Here is a 19,613-nt window from a genome sequence, read left to right as displayed (position 1 = left end):
GTCTTCATTGCAGAATGTTCTCTCTCTCTGGTTCCAAATATAGTTACAGATGGACTTTCTACATCTTGTTGCGTGACAATCACTGAGCAACCTTGACTGGTTAAAATATTTAGCAGGAGATGTTTATGTTTGGAAGGGAAGATTCAACTATGCCTCTCAGCTCCCAACTACAAGTTCCTAGGTGCTTTTTCACTCTTCAGCCTCCCCTTTTGACCAAAGACAAAGTCAGCCATCAGGACTTTCATCTGGGGGTTCAGATCTACACCACTGTCAGAATCCACTTGTCACAAGTTTATCCGGAGAACGTTCTCTGCATCTGCATACAGTTGGTCCCTCATGTACATTTTTTGCAAAAGATACATAGTGAATGTATAATGACTGCACAGTAGCATTTAAGGCTGAACAAGATGTACTAGTGAAGTTCAGGTAAGTAATGGAAACAAAATAGCTATTAATCCTAGCAATAGGTTGCAAAAACAAATAACTAGATTTCAAAACCAGACCACGAAATCATGTCCCAACTCCATCTGAATCTGTTCTAGAGAGACAGGTAGTCTTTTAACTTTGCCATAAAACTGTTCTGCCTGAACAGTAATGTTTTAGGTGGGTGCTGCAAACAGCATTTGCTATCAAACAAAAGCTGTCCTTGGCTAGCCAAGAAGAAACCAAAAACTATGAAATCATTCAAAACCACCATGAAACTTTAAGCTAGGTTGCTGGACCTCCAGAAAAGAAGTAGTGTCATCTATTGATTTCTGCTGGGACCAGAGACAGATTTTGGATCACCTTTTCTAGTCATATTATTCCTATTACTGGAATTGGAGCTCCCAGAGTATAGATGAAGAGGGAGTCGGTCATCTCTCCTGGAAGGTCTCCTGAATAGTCCATACTTGCCTCATTTTAGGTCTGGGTACCTTTCTCAGAGAAACATCATTTCCTATAGGAGTAGATGTTTAAAATATTGAAAAATATTATTAATATAATAGTCTAAAGCTCACTCCATATTACACTAGATAAGTTTGTATAATGATCAGGTGACCTGATATCCACATAAAAAGTAGTGCCTTAGTGCTGCACAAACTGAAAGGGGTATGGGGTGTGTAAGTGTCATTTATCACAGTGAGAGCAGGACAATTAATTCTTCAACATGTGAACATAGCTTGAGTGGAGGCTGGGGAGTCACTGAAGATTAAGGACTAGCACTGCAAGGAGAGACTCAATACATTATTGCAATAATGTCAGCAGACATCCTTTGTTGTTTCAGGTCAGTGTTCAATACTGATAAAGCTGAAGGTAAAAATTAATACTGTCAAGAAAATTCAAATTCCAGAAGAAACGTATAGAAGAAAATCTACCTTTTGAAGTGTTGAATACCTATTAAATTTTTGTTAGTAGAATCAGGTAGAGGATAAAAACTGCATTAGTCAGTTAGATTTAAAACAATAAATCGGGGAGTGGCGACTCATGCCTGTAATCCTAGCACTTTGGGAGGCCAGGGCAGGGGGTTGGGGGTGGGGGATAAGCCAAGATTTTGAGACCAGATCGGGCAACAAAGCAAGACTTCGTCTTTACTAAAAACTAAAAAAAATAGCCAGGTGAGGTGCTGTACAACTGTAGTCCCAGCTATTCGGGAGGCTGAGGTGGGAAAATTGCTTGAGCCTGCAGTGAGTTAGTATCACAGCACTACAGCCTGGGTGACAGAGCAAGACCCTGTCTCTTAAAATATAATGATAAAAATTTAAAAACAATAGCTATAGTCTGCAAAAAAAGCACAAGAAAGTTTTGCCTTTCCTTAGGTGGCATGGAAATTCTGTACTACAGAAGATTAAGATAAAATATAATTTGTGAAAGAATCTTAAAAACTGTTGGTTGGCCTCTAGGGGACAACTAGGCACTTTGATAACCAGAGCAAAATTTTTAAAGGAAGGCAAAGATACCAGAACATGTATCTTGTTTTATTGTCTTGGGTGAAAGTGTCTACTTGGTATCATCAACAGCTTGATCTGAAGATATTGGTTTGGTCGTCTTCTTCCGAAGATCATTCTTCTGGAAGATACTTAAGAATCCTCAGTTTATGGTTCCTCAGTGAATTCCTTTCCATTGAGGACAAGGGTAGTTTTTCCTCTGATTTTTAGAAGTCTTTTCCAAAAGACTAAATCTTCAGATTTCTAGTCATACAGAGACTAATTAGATGGATATTTGGGGAAGATTGTTGTTACCTATTAAAAGCTAGATGCATCAAATGAATCCTTTGTAGTATTTAGAAATGTGAGCTTGTGATATGGCAGAGTACAGGTTCAAGAAGTGAATTCCTAACTGCATGGAGTAGCCTATGGATCCCAGAAGGAGTTGATATTGCCATTGAGGCTAATTAGCAATTCCCAAGCCATGGAAGTTCAAGTCTTGCAGAGCATTCTCAAATTTAGTGTTAGAATTCATTTTTTTTTCTTTCTAATTGTTCTAAATATTCATTTGGTACAGCAAGTGTGTTTATTATTGTTAAAAGGCATTTTGGAGCTTTTTTTATAACAGTCACGGGAAACGTGTGCCACACACACCCCCACCACCCAATCACTGAAGAACACGTTGGAATTCCTTAAGTCCAGAATAACAGTCAGGCAATTTTATCAGCAAAACCTTGGCTGTCTATCAGGAATATCCTCAATCCATTCTGGAGATAAGCAGACAATGACTAGAATGTATTTACAAACCATCAGTATGGCAACTGCTTTGGTTAGTGCTACTTGTTTAGCATGGTGGTAAATTATTTCCTCAGGATTCCGGGTTATCAGACTTTGAATGAATCTCCATTTTATTATATGGCTACCCCCTTAGGTAACAGCAAAGCTTCTAAAAGTTCTTTAATTTCTTGCCATTTTTAATGAGACTTCCACAAGAGGTCAGAAAAACCTCTTAATTTCCAAAGTTTTCTGATATGGAGCAACTCATTACATATCTACTGCCTATATAAATATTTGCTTTTTTTTTTTTTTTAAGCAGGTCCCTCCACCACTCAGAAATATTACCTCTTTTAATCTCTCCTTCGCTGAATGAAGGAGAACTATTCAGCCACTTGAGCTAATTTAACTTATGGGAGAAGGTCATACACCAACAGTAAATTTAGAATCGTGATAGCATAGAATACTTGAAAAATTCTAGTTTACATTTCTAAACATTAATTATTAACAAGAAAATCTATCTCTCTCTCTCTCTCTCTCTCTATATATATATATATATTTTTCTTTTGAGACGGAGTCTCGCTCTGTCGCCAAGGCTGGGGTGCAGTGGCCGGATCTCAGCTCACTGCAAGCTCCGCCTCCCGGGTTTACGCCATTCTCCTGCCTCAGCCTCCTGAGTAGCTGGGACTACAGGCGCCCGCCAGCTCACCCGGCTAGTTTTTTGTATTTTTTAGTAGAGACAGGGTTTCACCATGTTAGCCAGGATGGTCTCGATCTCCTGACCTCGTGATCCGCCCATCTCGGCCTCCCAAAGTGCTGGGATTACAGGCTTGAGCCACCGCGCCCAGCCGAAACATCAATATTTTAAAAAGAATTTTCCAAAATATCTATAAAACGCATGGACAGTTCCCTAGAACAGGTCAGATGATCACAAACACTCCCTTCTCAAGTAAGAGAAGGAGAATTGTCATGAGAGTTAAGGAGGGCACTAACAAATCCCCAGGAACTTTAATTTACCCCATAAAGTATATTATGAATGTCACCAACTGATAAATGACAAAGACATTTTCTTTTTTATAATCAAGGTCTTAACAGTTATATGCCAGTCTATAAAATAAACAAGATTTTTTAATTTTAGAAGTACACATCATTTTATTACAAATAACCTAAAAAAAATTTTTTTCTTTTGACTTGTCAGTTTTTTATGTTATTCTAAGCTTGGTAACCAAAAGAACACTCATAATATGTTTGAGTCATTCAAAATTTGCAGAACATCAAGCAAACCTGAATATTCCTTTTTATATATAAATTAAGAGCAAACATTTTTATTAACAGTGGTCATTCCAAGAAACCAAAATAAAAGGCATCCTAATAGTTTGGTTATTTTGCACATTGGGTTTGAATTTCAGAAAAAAAAAAAAAGTCAACTTTTTTTTTCTTTTTGTTTGAGACACACTTTTGGTCTTTTCGCCCAGGCTGGAGTGCAATGGCACGATCTCGGCTCACTGTAACCTCTGCCTCCTGGGTTCAAGCAATTCTTCTGCCTCAGCCTCCTGAGTAGCTGGGATGACAGGCATGCACCACCACGCCCAGCTAATTTTTGTATTTTTAATAGAGACGGGGTTTCACCATGTCGGCCAGGCTTGTCTAGAACTCCTGACCTCAGATGATCCACCCACCTGAGCCTCCCAAAGTGCTGGAATTACAGGCATGAGCCACAGCACCCAGCCCAACATGTTTTAGAATAGAGCACATGTATGAAATGTATGCATTTGGGATGAATTCTGAGATAGAGCCCTCAGGACTTTCTGATTTCAAGATTTGGGGCAAGTAGCTCCAAAATAAAACATTTTTTAAAATTTGATTCCATATTTCCCCCAGTGTCTTTCCACCTCTTCATCCTGCAGCTGTGGCAGCAGCGACAGCAGTTACCCTAACCTGAGGCTGCACCCTGGGTAATACCCATAAGCCCCCTCAGCTGAGCCCCTTTCTGTGCCCCACAGACATCCATCTGAAAGAATCAAATGGACGGCCGGGCGCAGTGGCTCACGCCTGTAATCCCAGTACTTTGGGAGGCTGAGGCAGGCAGATCACCTGAGGTCAGAAGTTCGAGACCAGCCCGGCCAGCATGGTGAAACCCCATCTCTACTAAAAATACAAAAATTAGCTGGGCATAGTGGTGTGCATCTGTAATCTCAGCTACTCGGGAGGTTGCGGTAGGAGAATCACTTGACCTGGGAGGTGGAGGTTGCAGTGAGTGGAGATTGCACCACTGTACTCCAGCTTGGGCAACAGAGCAAGAATCCATCTCAAAAAAAAAAAAAATCAAGTGGAAGAGGTAGCCCCTTGCAAGAAGGAGATTAAGTCACACTTGCTGCTTCCTCTCAGTCAGAAAACGGGGTGCAGCAAGCTACGACCACCAGGTGGCCCTGAGAAAACACTAACACGCACTCCTTTCCTGTTGCAGGCTGTTTCCCCAAGAGTGGAGAGAAATGTGAATGCCTCCAACAAGTCTGTTCAGGGACAGCAGTGGAGTCCCAGACCTGGCACCAGGTCCTGGTCCTCCCTCCAGGTAAGGCAGCGAGACTGGCTATATTGGGTTTTGGTAGTGGGAGACAGACCTGAGGAGGGAGCCTGGGTGGACTATTGTGAGAAATACGAGACCACATGTGCATCTCCTGGAAAATCATTTTGCACAGTCCTGAAATTGAGAGCTTGGTGCATCCCCCTTCCTGCTCCCTCTTTCCTTCCCCTCTCTCCCACGTCTTCTACTTTAATCTGATGTTCCATTTTTCTCTTTCTCTCTCTCTGCTCTGTCTCTCCTCTCTCTCTCCGTCTCTGTCTCCTCTCTCTTTTCTCTCTCATCTTCCCTTCTTCCCCTTCCTTCCTCTCTCCCTCCTCCTGGTTTTCTTTCCCCTATGAGAGGAGACTGCCTTTTCTCAGAGAAAAGACGTAGGATGAAGTAAACAAAGATTTCTTTCTGTCCAGAGGGAAAAATAAGATAGAATATACGATCTGAGAAAATTAGAGTACAGAATGCAATTAAACAGAAAAGAGGTAGTTAACAAGATATCCCAGCCCCTTGGTCAGTGAGGGGAAGCATTAGGTGTGACTTAATCTCCCTCTTCCAAGAGGCTACCTCTGCCACTTGATTCTTTCAAATGAACAAATATTAACCAACAATCCAATCCACTTTTAATTGCTTAATTACTGGTCCTTTTAAGTGCCAACCATCTGACTTTTCCTGTTTCCATCTGTCCTGTGGCGCTATTTGGTATTGCATATCAGTGTTAATGTCTGAACTTTAAGGGATTTTTTTGAAGAAAAAACTTATAAATAAATTATTACATTCCTGAGGTTTTCTGGTATGGCCTTTATGTTGGGAGGCAAAAATAAAAAAATAAAAAAATAAAAGGTAAAGGTTTAAAACATTTATTTATAAGTGACATCAGTGTTAACAGGACACTTGGATTTCTATTGAGAAAGCTAATCTTCTAATTAGCTTTGTGTACATGTTGATAATCACTTTCTCAATTATTAACCCTTTGGTGAAATAAAGAAACCATTTCACTTTTGTGTTAAAGCTTAAAAAATAAAAAAATCCAGCTCACCAATGTGGTGGCTACCAGGAAGCTGAGGCAGGAGGATTGCTTGAACTCAGGAGTTCAAGGTGTGTTATGATCATGCCATTGCACTCCAGCCGAGGTGAGAGTGAAACCCAGTCTCTTGGAAAAAAAAAATTATATTCAACATTTAAAAATTATCTTTCAAAAACAACAAAGCACTTATGTACTGGGAAGGGGTGGCTGCCAGCTAGGGCCAGCTGGTGCTACTGGAAAAATTATTCATGCATAATTATCAAAATAATATTATCCAAAGTACCATCTAGGACCAGAAACAGAGTCAGAGATAGTGTGCAGTAAGTTGTCTATTGCTACTTATGCACAATCTTGGTTACCTCACATTTTAGAGCAATAAAAAAAGGCAAGATTTGCAAGTGTAACACATGGAGTAAGTAATCATCTTTATTTTGTATATTCATGGGAAGGTGCATACACACAGGAAGGAGAGGAGCCCTGGTGCTCTTGGCTTTGCCTGTCCCTGCTGGATGTGGACTCACAGCAAGACGGACACATCTGAAACCAAAAGTGTCGATAACTTTCTGATGGTAAAGGGGTTTTTATTTTTGTTTTCATTTTATTTATTTATTTATTTATTTGAGACATTGCCCAGGCTGGAGTGCAGTGGCACAATCTCGGCTCACTGCAAACTCCACCTCCCAGGTTCACGCCATTCTCCTGCCTCAGCCTCCTGAGTAACTGGACTATTGGCGCTCGCCACTGCGCCCAGCTAATTTTTTGTATTTTTAGTAGAGTTGGGGTTTCACCGTGTTAGCCAGGATGGTCTCGATCTCCTGACCTCGTGATCCGCCCACCTCGACCTCCCAAAGTGGTGGGATTACAGGCATGAGCCACCGCGCCCGGCCTATTTTTGTTTTTATTATTTTGTTTTGTTTTCAGAGACAGGGTCTTGCCCTATTGCCCAGGCCAGAGAATAGTGTCATGATCATAGCTCATTGCAGTCTCAAACTCCTGGGCTCAAGTGATCCTCCCGACTCAGCCGCCCAAAGCACTGGGATTATAGGCATGAGACACTGCACCCAGCCTGATTGTAGAGTATTTAAAAAGCAGGAATATGTTAACAAATATGCACTCAAATAAAATATAGTTTCTATTGCATCCTACATGAGTTCTCAAGATTCCTTACACTTGAACAAATAGATAATCTATGAGAAATTGGCAGCTTCAAATGTATGAGTTTCATTTAGCATAGCTTCTCATGTTCCCAGGTCATAAAATCCATTTCTTATTCAGTGGCTCCATCACTCTGTCAATCTCTGGCTGACAGTTGCAGTTTTTCAACTCCCACATGATGTCAAAACATAGAAAAAGAGAACTCTGCTTAGTGCTGATGGACACTAACTCCTAACATCAATTTAATTCCAGGTGATTAGACTAATCATGATAATCTAATTCCCCTTGCCAGTGATTGCTTTAGGAAATGGCACATGTCCCAGTTTTGAAATGAAGTAAAACCTAAAGGAGGCTTCCAGCAGAGGTTGTCTCATTTCTGAAGAGAGACACAAAAAAGAACTTGTCTCTTCTTTCCTTCTCACAGTGTTTATAGCAGGATATGATTTTGGAATCAGCTACAAGTATTTTGCTACCAACCTGAAGAGGAAGCCAACACAAAGCGGAAAGGGAGGCAAACCAAGAAACTGAATTTGAGCCCTTGGCATAATATGCCTGGAATGCCTACTATTGGCAATAATACAGTGCTTTATTAGCATCCAACTGGACCAGTGTTTCCTGTTACTTGCTGTTCAAAGCATGCTACATAATTCTGGTCCCTTTTACATACTTCTCTCATTTTGATTGAGATCAGCAATGTTCCACTTTCCAAGGAGGGAGAATGAACTGTAGGTAGCAATGTTTTTTTTTTTTTTTTTTTTTTTTTTGAGACGGAGTCTCGCTCTGTCGCCCAGGCTGGAGTGCAGTGGCGCGATCTCGGCTCACTGCAAGCTCCGCCTCCCGGGTTCCCGCCATTCTCCTGCCTCAGCCTCCCGAGTAGCTGGGACTACAGGCGCCGCCACCACGCCCGGCTAATTTTTTTGTATTTTTAGTGGAGACGGGGTTTCATTGTGTTAGCCAGGATGGTCTCGATCTCCTGACCTCGTGATCCGCCCGTCTCGGCCTCCCAAAGTGCTGGGATTACAGGCTTGAGCCACCGCGCCCGGCCGGTAGCAATGTTTTATCACATAAAACCTCAAGAGTGAAAAGCACAAAGTATATCTTGATTATTTTCATTCATAAGCACTTTCCAAGTTATATAATATTAAGCATCAAATAATTTTTTTTTTTGATATGGAGTCTCACTCTGTTGCCCAGGCTGCAGTGCAGTGGCACAATCTTGGCTCACTGCAACCTCCACCTCCCCGGTTCAAGGAATTCTCCTGTCTCAGCCTCCTGAGTAGCTGGGATTACAAGCGTGCTACTTTTTGTATTTTTAGTAGAAACAGGTTTTGCTATGTCGGCCAGACTGGTGTCATCAAACTCCTCACCTCAAGCGATCCACCCACCTCGGCCTCCCAAAGTTCTGGGATTACAGGCTGAGCCACTGTGCCCACCCTAGCATCAAATAATTTATAATTAAAATGTATATGCAGTAGTTCTGGCCTTATTGAGTACCAAAAAACTAATATTATAGAAAAATCCTTACCACTTTATCGTGTAGCAAAAAATAAATAAATGAGAGAAAAAGTCCTATTTATACATTAAAAATCAAAGTCATTCAGTTGGAATTCTCTTACTATGTAGCTTGCTGGAGAGAAATCCTATTAATACAACTAGTATGAGAAAGTCTGCAGTGATATTTCTATCAAACCTGAGAAAATACACTGGGAATAGCTCCAATAAATTTAATAAAAGTCAAAAAATTATTCTCAAGGACACTAGACTTAATGTTGAATCAAAGAACCTATAGCAAACAAAAATACTATAGAAAGCCAATCATCGGCCCTCTAACCTAAACATGTACCAGAAAAATATTTACATCTAATGCATAAAAAGTTTCACTCCCATCTTAATTTTTAAGTATCACTGAATGTATACCGGAAAATATAAACATAAAAAGAAATGTTTCAATGTCTTCTATTTTGGACATGAGAAAACTCACATAATTGCAACTGTACTAAAACCATAGATTCAGCTATTTCGCACTCAAGGAAGTACACAGTTCGATGACAAAAATAATTTAAATTAAATCTTATCCTTTTTTAAAAAAATGTTCTTTTTCTTTTTCTTTTCTTTTTTTTTTTCTGAGACAGGGTCTCATTCTGTCCTCCATGCTGGAGTACAGTAGCAAGATCACAGCTCACTGCACCCTTAGCCTTCCAGACTCATTCAATCCTCCCATCTCAGCCTCCTGAGTAGCCCAGGCTGATCTTGAACTACTGGGGTCAAGAGATTGGCCCATTTCAGCCTCCCAAAGTAGAGGGATTATAGGCATAAGCCACAGGGCCCAGGCCTTGGCCTAAATCATCCTTTTTTAAAATTTTTTATTTTTTTCCAACACGGTCTCACCCTGTCACGCAGGCTGGACTGCAGTGGTGGAATCCGGGTTCACTGCAACCTCCACCTCCCAGGCTCAAACAATTCTTATGCCTCAGCCTCCTGAGTAGCTGGCACTACAGGCCTGAGCCACCACGCCCAGCTAATTTTCCTATTTTTTGTAGAGATGGGGGTCTCCCTATGTTGCCCAGGCTGATCTCTAACTTGTAGGCTCAAGCAATCTGCCTTCCTCAGCCTCCCAAACTGGAGGGATTACAGGTGTGAGCCACTGCGCTGGCCCTAAATCATATCCTAATAATTATTTCGTTGAAAATTTTTCTACAGATATCACAATGTATTTAGAGTAAATTAGCTCTTCTGGTAATTTAGAGCAATTGTCAGACAAACATTTTCTATAAAGGGCCAGACAGTAAATATTTTATACTCTGTGGCATGAAGTCTGTGTCAAAACCAGCCTCACTCAGGCTGGGTTCAATGGCTCACACCTGTAATCCCAGCACTTTGGGAGGCCAAGGCAGGTGGTTCACTTTGAACTCAGCAGCTGGAGACCAGCCTGGGCAACATAGCAAAACCCCATTTCTTCAAAAGACAAAAAATAAATAAATAAATAAATAAATAGAATTTTAAAAATAAAAAAAAAAAAATTAGCCAACCATGGTGGCTCATGACTATAGTCACAGCTACTCAGGAGTCTGAGGCTGGAGAACGGCTTGAGACAGGTAAGCGAAGATTGCAGTGAGCTGAGATCATGCAACTGCACTGCAGCCTGGGCAACAGACTGAGATCCTACCTCGAAAAAAAAAAAAATAAATTATCCACTCATCGAATGCAGTGCAAAAGGGGTCAGAGGCAATACATAAATGATGGGTACTGCTCTGTCCCAATAAAACTTTATTTAGGCCGGGCGCGGTGGCTCACGCCTGTAATCCCAGCACTCTGGGAAGCCGAGGCGGGCGGATCACAAGGTCAGCAGATCGAGACCATCCTGGCTAACAGGGTGAAACCCCGTCTCTACTAAAAATACAAAAAAGCCGGGCGTGGTGGCGGGCGCCTGTAGTCCCAGCTACTCGGGAGGCTGAGGCAGGAGAATGGCGTGAACCCGGAAGGCGGAGCTTGCAGTGAGCCGAGATCGCGCCACTGCACTCCAGCCTGGGCGACACAGCGAGACTCCGTCTCAAAAAATAAGTTTAAAAAAAAAAAAACCTTTATTTATAAACACAAACTGAATTTTATATAATTTTATGTCATAAAAGATCATCCTTTTGATTTTTTAAACCATGTAAAAATTTTAAAGTAAATCCTAAACTACAAGTTCTACAAAAAACAGGCATGAAAAAGGCTTAGTCCTATCCATGTACTAAATAGTACAATACTTCAATAAATAAAAGGCTATAATTTTATTAATGCATGAAAAGACCAATCAATGAAATAGAACAGAAAACCAAAAATACACCCATATATATGCATAGAAATTTAATAAAGGAGACAATTCAAATTACTGTGGAAAAGGCAGACTATTCAATCAAGGATTGAATTATCATAGGAATAAACAGGTTAACCTATTAAAAATCCATTTGAGGCCAGGTGCAGTGGGGCACACCTGTAATCTCAGCACTCTGGAAGGTAAAGGAGGGAGGATCACTTGAGATCACTTGAAGGAGGAGCTTGAGATGAGCCTGGGCAAGACGGTGAAACCTTGTCTCCACAAAAATAAAAATAATTGAAAAATTGGCCAGGCATAGTGGTCCATGCCTGTAGTCCCAGCTGCTCAGGAGATTGAGGTGGGAAGATAACTGGAGCCCAGGAATTTGAGGCTGCCCAGGAATTTGAGGCTGCAGTGAGCTATGATCACACCACTGCACTCCAGCCTGGGTGACAGAGTGAGGCTCTGTCTCCAACAACAACAACAACAACAACAAACAATAAAATTAGATTTACATATATATGTAAAATAATAAAAATAATAAAAATTCATTTGAACTATACCTAACAACCTAAATCGAATCACACCTCAGGAACATCAAACATTTAAATGTAAAAAAGAAAACTCAAACCATACCAGAGGAAACCATTAGCAAATATTTTATAGTCATGGAATAAGGAGGGCATTCCTAAGAATGAAACAAAATCCACAGACAATAAACATAAAAAGATTCAGGCTGGGCACAGTGACTCATGCCTGTAATCCCAGCACTTTGGGAGGCCAAGGCGGGTGGATCACTTGAGGTCAGGAGTTTGAGACCAGCCTGGCCAACATGGAGAAACCCCATCTCTACTAAAAATACAAAAATTAGCTAGGCGTGGTGGTGCGTGCCTGTAATCCCAGCTCCTAGGGAGGCTGAGGCAGGAGAATCACTTGAGCCAGGGGGGCAGAGGTTGCAGTGAGCTGAGATTGGGCCACTGCACTGCAGCCTGGGCAACAGAATAAGACTCTGTCTTAAAATTTAAAAATAAATAAATAAATAAATGAAAGACTACATAGCTATAAGAAATTACAAGAAAGTGTTTCTGCTCTAAAATGCAACCACCCACAAGATATATTAAGTTAAAAAATGGCCAGGTGCTAAAGAGTGTACTGTATGATGCCATCTATACACAAAAAGGAAGAAAAGAAATTGTGTATGTGTATTTATCTGAGAACTAAGGGTACACAATAAATTAGAAACAGGTTTTTTACAGCCGGGCGCGGTGGCTCAAGCCTATAATCCCAGCACTTTGGGAGGCCAAGGCAGGCGGATCACAAGGTCAGGAGATCGAGACCATCCTGGCTAACACAGTGAAACCCCATCTCTACTAAAAATACAAAAAATTAGCCAGGCATGGTGTCAGGTGCCTGTAGTCCCAGCTACTAGGGAGGCTGAGGCAAGAGAATGACCTGGGAGGCGGAGTTTGCAGTGAGCCGAGATTGCCCCACTGCACTCCAGCTTGAGGAACAAGAGCGAGAGTCCGTCTCAAAAAGAAAAAAGCAAAAAAAAAAAAAAGAAACAGGTTTCTTACAAGAAATGATACTGTATAACTGACAGACAGGATTTGGCGAGTATCTTTTTCATTAAAAGCACTTTTTGAATTTTGAACGCAATAAAGATATTATATATTCAAAAAACAAAATTTTAAATTCAAATGAAAATGACTTATCTGAATTTTTTTCAATTATTGGTTTACTAAAAAAAATAATAATAATAAGGTTTTTTTTTTTTTTTGGAGACAGGGTCTCTCACTCTGTCACCCAGGCTGGAGTGCAGTAGTCAGATGCTTGGCTCACTGCAGCCTCTGCCTCCTAGGTTCAAGCAATTCTCCCACCTCAGCCTCCTGAGTAGCTGGGATTATAGGGGCATGCCATTACGTCCAGATAATTTTTGCGTTTTTAATAGAGACAAGGTTTCATCATGTTGGCCAGGCTGGTCTTGAACTCCTGACTTCAAGTGATCCACCCCCCCACCACCACTTCTTGGCCTCCCAAAGTGCTGGGATTACAGGCATTAGCCACAACTCCTGGCTATTTTTTTTTTTTTTTTTTTTTTTTTTTTTACCAGTTTCCTCAAGAAAATGCTTCAGGCAAGCATCCTTTAGTGGGATTATTGCTTGCGGTCATTAGAAAGTGACAGGTCACACCAGGCACGTTGGCTCATGCCTGCAATCCCAGCACTTTAGGAGGCCGAGGCAGGCAGATCACCTGAGGTCGGGAGTTCAAGACCAGCCTGGCCAACATAGTGAAACTCCATCTCTACTAAAAATACAAAAATTAACTGGGTGCGGTGGCAGGTGCCTTTCATCCCAGCTACTCAGGAGGCTGAGGCTGGAGAATCGCTTGAACCTGGGAGGTGGAGGTTGCAGTGAGCCAAGATCGCGCCACTGCACTCCAGCCTGGGTAACAGAGTGAGACCCTGTTTCAAAAAAAAAAAAAAAAAAAAGGTGATAGGTCAAACTCCTTAAACTACACTAAGTACTAAGTTTATACAGACCTTTATGAGAAGAAGTATTTTCTAGAAATTTGTGTAATAAAAACTAGCACAGAGCCATGATTGTCGAGCCTGAAGTTTGAATGGAGTTAGAAATACTGTGGTACCTTAGACAATCATGAGATTCTTCCCTAGGAATGTTTTAGTAAAATCAAAGTGGATTACTTTCCAAAGGTCAGGCATATACATTTATCTCCTTAGGCTTAGTAATTTAGAATGTGCTTCACTCCTTTACAGGTCCTTTTTTATTCAGTATTAGAATAAATTCCTAGCCATTAAGAAGACTTTCATTCATTTATTCAACAAATAATTATTTAGTGCCTACTATTTGGCAGGTGCTCTGCTAGGCCTCAGGAGCATTATAACATTGAACAATTCATTTCTAGAAAATAGCTTCATTGAACAACTGTTGAGTATATTATTTATAAACTTATAGAAAATATTATTCTCATTAAAAAATGGCCATTATGTGTAGACAATTTTTATTGGCAGTCTGTGAACAATCTGAACTCTTTCAACATTTGCTTTATAGACTCGTTTTAGATATAAGCCAGTCAGGGAGTCTGGCGTTACAAATGATATTTAGTCATCAAAAAGCAGCAGGATAGAAAGTTCTTAAAACTATTAACAGACAGTTTACCATGGTAGGAGAAGGGTGCCTGTCAGTTGGTAAGACATTTCCACGTGTCTCATCTTATATAATCCACACTCCTGTTATCCCCATTTTACTATCAGGAAACTGATTTTAAGATAAGTTTCAACAGGTGTCTAACCAGTAAATGGTGGAGTTCGAACTGGAACCCAACTCTCCTTATGTTAAGGTTTATATTCTTTCTACTAAGGCATGGGCTTAATGTTTATAAAATAAAATGCTTTAAGTAAATTATCTAGAGGTGCACCTGAGTTAACATAATTAAAATTACCAGCAGATCCTTACCAAAAATTTCTCAAAGAAGGTTCTGACTAATATATATTAAAAGGCATGGCCAGTGGGGCACAGTGGCTCAAGCCTGTAATCCTAATACTTTAGGAGGCTGAGGCAGGCAGACAGCTTGCTTGAGCCCAAGAGCTTGAGACCAGCCTGGGCAACATGGCGAAACTCCATCTCTACAAAAAATACTAAAATTAGCTGGGCATGGTGGCATGGACCTATAGTCCCAGCTACTTGAGAGGCTGAGGTAGGAAGACTGCTTGAGCCCAGGAGGTCAAGACTTCAGTGAGCTTTCATCGTACCACTCCAATCCAGCCTGGGTGACAGAGTTCGTCTCAAAAGAATAAACAAAAACAAAGAGCAAGGCATAGCCTTCCCTAGGAATTTGGTTTGGGGATTCTCTAACAATAGTAACCAACTGGGGATGTCTGGGGTCTTGTTGGGAATTTTTTTTTTTTTTTTTTTTTGAGACGAAGTTTCACTCTGTCGCCAGACTAGAGTGCAGTGGCATGATCTTGACTCACTGCAACCTCTGCCTCCCAGGTTCAAGAGATTCTTCTGCCTCAGCCTCCCAAGTAGCTGGGACTACAGGCGCACACTACCACACCCAGCTAATTTTTGCATTTTTAGTAGACATAGGGTTTCACCATGTTGGCCAGGACGGTCTCGATCTCCTGACCTCGTGATCCACTTGCCTCAGCCTCCAAAAGTGCTGGGATTACAGGTGTGAGTCACCAGGCCTGGCCCTTTCTGGTTCTTGATTATAATTCATCTTTAAATAGTTAAGAGCAACTTGTGCTGTCTGATATTCATGGCCAAGTAAAACTCTTTGACCCTCAGACAAATACAGTATGATTTCATATATATGAAATACCTAGGCCAGGCATGGTAGCTCACACCTGTACTCCCAGCACTCTGGGAGGCTGGGATTTTTACTGAGTCCAGGTCCCATCTTTCCTCATTTTGGAAGGCTTTCTCCTGACAAATCCAATATGCTTTTTTTTTTTTTTTTTTTTTTTTTTTTTTGAGACGGAGTCTCGCTCTGTCACCCAGGCTGGAGTGCAGTAGCTATTCATAGCGGCAGTTATAGCGCACTAGCCTGGAGTTCCTGGGCTCAAGCCATCCTCCTGCCCTAGCTTCCTGAATAACTAGGACTACAGCCATGCACTACCACAACTGGCTAAATCCAATTATTTTAAATTAGCTGGAAGAAAAAAGACATTGGGGTTCTTCTTACTTCCCCTTGAGAGGACCAGATCTGGTCCCCAATTTTTAGGACAAAAATATTTACATTCAGAAAGCCAAGAACAGATCAAAGGGAATGCAGAAGCAGTCACATACTAGTTAGATGCAGAGAGAAAGTCATCCTTTAGATTTATAAACTCCTTGTCATGTTGTTTCCTCTCTTGGCCCCTTCTCCACACTTTTAAACAAGCATGTTGTGGTCTAAGTTGAGAGCTTGACAAGGTTTTTGCTATGGTTGAGGCATCAATCTCTTTTGTAATTGAATCTATTCACCAGGGATAGTGTGAGCAAACCATGATCAAGCTCTTTGTCTTTGTCCTAACTAGGCATTTACCATATAAACATAATAAGAAACAAGCCCCTGCAAGTCTTTCTTTTTAACCAATTATCTGGCTGTTTCTCTTGCTGTAGTCCTGCCTTCATTAAAAGCTGTCCAGGGGGGAGGGCACAATCTTTGGAAGCATATCTAAGATGCCAATTTCTTTGCATTTCAGTGAAAAGTAAGTCATCAGGGTATTTGAGACATCTCTTCAAGCTTTTCTTGATGGTCAGTATCAGCATGGCCCCTTCCTTTCCAGCTTTCCTCATTCCTAGAGTCTGCTATTGTGCCTTTATACCTTGAAATTGGGGTATACCCATATATCCATATAAAAAACCTTTTTGTTTCTGTAGTCATTACAGGGGAGTCCAGTGTGATTTACAGAACAAACTGAAATCATTCTATCAAGACGTAACAAAGAATTAAGGGGAAGGGTCTGGGCTCGAGAATATTAATTAGCCCCTGACCCACCCTATCATCTTTCTCTAGTTCACAAAGATAACTGTCAATTTATCCTCAATGTTCAGAATAATGCCTAATACCTAGTAAAAAATCAACAAATATGTGTTTAGAGAATGAGTAAATGATTACCATAGTTTATTTACCTGCTGAAATTACATTTTTCTAATTTTAAACTATTATGCAAAAAATGTTTCCAGTTAAATATTTTGCATACCTCTGTTTGAACTCCTGTTTATCTGTAGAATAAAAAAGTTAAATTAGAATGTCTGAAGCAGTGTTTTTCATTATAATCAATATTACTTCAAAGATTACTTAATTTTAATATTTTACAATTAATACTGCCAAATCTACCCCCACCCCTGGCAGTGGCTATCCTGGTTTATACTTCTACCAAGAATATTCACTTTTCCACAAAATTGATATTTTCAAATTTCAGTTTTAGCCAGTGTGGGATAAAATGGATCTCTCTATTATTTTCCTTTGCATGCCAGCGTCACTAGCGCAGTTAAGCATCTTCTTTATGTGGTCAGTTTTATTTCATTCTTCTTCATCTATTGTCTATTTACACATTTGTCCATTTCTCTATAGGGTTGTCTTTTTCTTATATACATTTGTTTTCACTATCTATTCCAGATATTAATTCTTTGTGCACTGTATGTTTCCTCTTTTTAAACTTTATTCATGGTATTTTTGTTCTATGAAACATTTTAGCCCATACTCTCACATCATGGAAGAGTAATTTCCTTGCAAACCTCTCTTGTCTACTCCTACTCAGTAGCATCAAATCCAGTTGATTCAAGTCTTAACCTCTATTCAGAGGAAATATAGTGTGGTGATTAGAAGCACAGGCTGGGCATGGTGGCTCACACCTGTAATCCCAGCACTTTGGGAGGCCGAGGTGGGCGGATCACCTGAGGTAAGGAGTTTGACACCGCCTGGCCAACATGGTGAAACCCCGTCTCTGCTAAAAATACAAAACTTAGCTGGGCATGGTGGCGCATGCCTGTAATCCCAGCTACTTGAGAGGCTGAAGCACGGGAATGGCTTGAACCCAGAAGGCAGGGATTGCAGTAAGCCAAGATCACACCACTGCCTGGGCGACAGAGCTAGTCTCTGTCTCAATCAATCAATCAATCAATCAATAAAAAATAAGCATAAACTCTAGGACCAGGCACAGTGGCTCATGCCTATAATCCCAACACTTTGGGAGGTTGAGGTGGGCGGACCCCTTGAGCCCAAGAATTTGAGACCAGCCTCGGCAATGTGGTGAAACCCTGTCACTACAAATAAATAAATAAATAAATACAAAAAAAAAAAAAAAAAAGAATAGGCCGGGAGCAGTGGCTCACACCTGTAATCCCAGCACTTTGGGAGGCCAAGGCAGGTGGGTCACGAGGTCAGGAGTTTGAAACCAGACTGGCCAACTACTGGTGAAACCCCATCTCTACTAAAAATACAAAAATTAGCTGGGCGTGGTGGCAGGCACCTGTAATCCCAGCTACTCGGGAGGATGAGGCAGGAGAATCGCTTGAACCCAGGAAGTGGACACTGCAGTGAGCCAAGATGGCACCACTGCCCTCCAGCCTGGGTGACAGAGTAAGACTGCATCTCAAAAAAAAAAAAAAAAAAAAAAATAGCTTAGCTGGGGAAGGTGGTATGTATGTGCCTGTGGTCCCAGCTACTCAGGAGGCTGAGGTGAGAGAATTCATTGAGCCTGGCAGGTTGGGGCTGCAGCGAGCCATGATGGTGCCACTGCACTCCAGCCTGCGCAACAGGAAAGAGGCCCTTTTAAAATAAAAAAATAAAAAAAAAAAGCACAGTCTCTGGGGCCAAACTGATGCGCTCATGCAAAAGTTTTGCCACTTACTATATGACCTTGGGCCACTTGCTTAACCTCTCTGAACCTCCCTCGCCTTTTTTGTAAACCAGAGGTGACAACAGTATACCCATTTCATAGGGCTGTGGTGAGAACTAGATGAGTTAATAAATTTAAAGAGCTTAGAAGTGTCTGGTGCATAGCAAGTGCTACGTAAATGTTAAACCTTTCCTGCCCTTTTCATCTGCTCCTCCTTTTCCTTTTTTCCTGTTACAGCTTTCCTTCTTTTTTCCTATTTCCTCACTATGCCTTTGCTGGAATACTAAAAAGAAACTACTGGTCCAACAGCAGGCAACACCTCATGCCATTACTTTAAATGACTTCAAAATAATACAAATATATCCAGCATAACAATTTACATTTTAAAGGTGTTACACCAATTTTGTTTTGAGAAGTGTCAACAAAACCCGTGTTTCTTTTCTTTCTATAAGTTTAAAATGTCCCCAAATCAATTAACGATAAAGGAAAGTCAGGCTATGTTTTTTTCTCTTTATACTGTTATCTCCTGTTCCACTGTTTTTACACTTCTTTGCAGCTCAGTTTCCTTATCTGTAAGATATTCTTAGGATGAACTTAGTAAGAAATGTGCAAGAACTAGATGAAGACCCACCAGATAGGATGCTCTCTTGCAGACACGCAACTCACTGACTCAACCAATGAGGAAATTATCCCACAAAGCAGATAATCCTAATGGAGGGCAGAATTCAGGACTGAGCATCTCAGTGATGCCGCCGGGAACCCAGGCTTCTCTGTCCCTTCACCAGACTAACCGAGTTCGAGACCACACGGGGGTCAGGTAGCCAAGGCTGGGCTTGGTAGGAATGAAGGAGGTGAGGGTGGCGCGCCGCCGGCCTGGGCCACTCCCTGAGTAGGGCGGCGGTGGCGGCGGCGGCGGCTGCAGGCCCGGTCGATTGTGAGGAGACAGCGGTGCCTCCTGGGCCGCGCGCCCGACCATTCCTGGGGTCCCGGCTCGCGCCGCGCGAGGCGCGCTCGAGCGGAAGTGGCGGCGACCC

At 41.4% G+C, this 19,613-nt stretch overlaps 1 protein-coding gene across 8 annotated transcripts in view; it reads right to left on the bottom strand.

Annotated features, from left to right (window-relative positions):
* Positions 1-19,613, bottom strand: part of KHDC1 (KH domain containing 1) — a 66,782-nt gene that overhangs the window by 1,846 nt on the left and 45,323 nt on the right. Inside the window, exons 1-2 of one of the 8 annotated variants that reach the window (XM_015449186.3) lie at positions 19,211-19,592; positions 16,939-16,960 (exon numbers count right to left, since the gene is read on the bottom strand). The exons of 3 other annotated variants lie outside the window; for them this stretch is intronic. Coding sequence is in view for 1 of the 5 variants with exons in the window: in XM_015449184.3 (XP_015304670.1) it covers positions 19,371-19,555 (185 nt within the window). In the remaining 4 variants the exon portion in view is untranslated. Of the gene's footprint in view, positions 1-16,938; positions 16,961-19,210; positions 19,593-19,613 lie in introns of those variants that run through there. 4 more of the 8 variants (XM_045391134.2, XM_074037669.1, XM_065543825.1 and 1 more) reach the window with 4 other exon arrangements.

The sequence above is a fragment of the Macaca fascicularis genome, chromosome 4 (genome assembly GCF_037993035.2).
Source record: "Macaca fascicularis isolate 582-1 chromosome 4, T2T-MFA8v1.1".
Lineage (NCBI taxonomy): Eukaryota > Metazoa > Chordata > Mammalia > Primates > Cercopithecidae > Macaca > Macaca fascicularis.
This window is presented reverse-complemented; position numbering and strand designations above follow the sequence as displayed.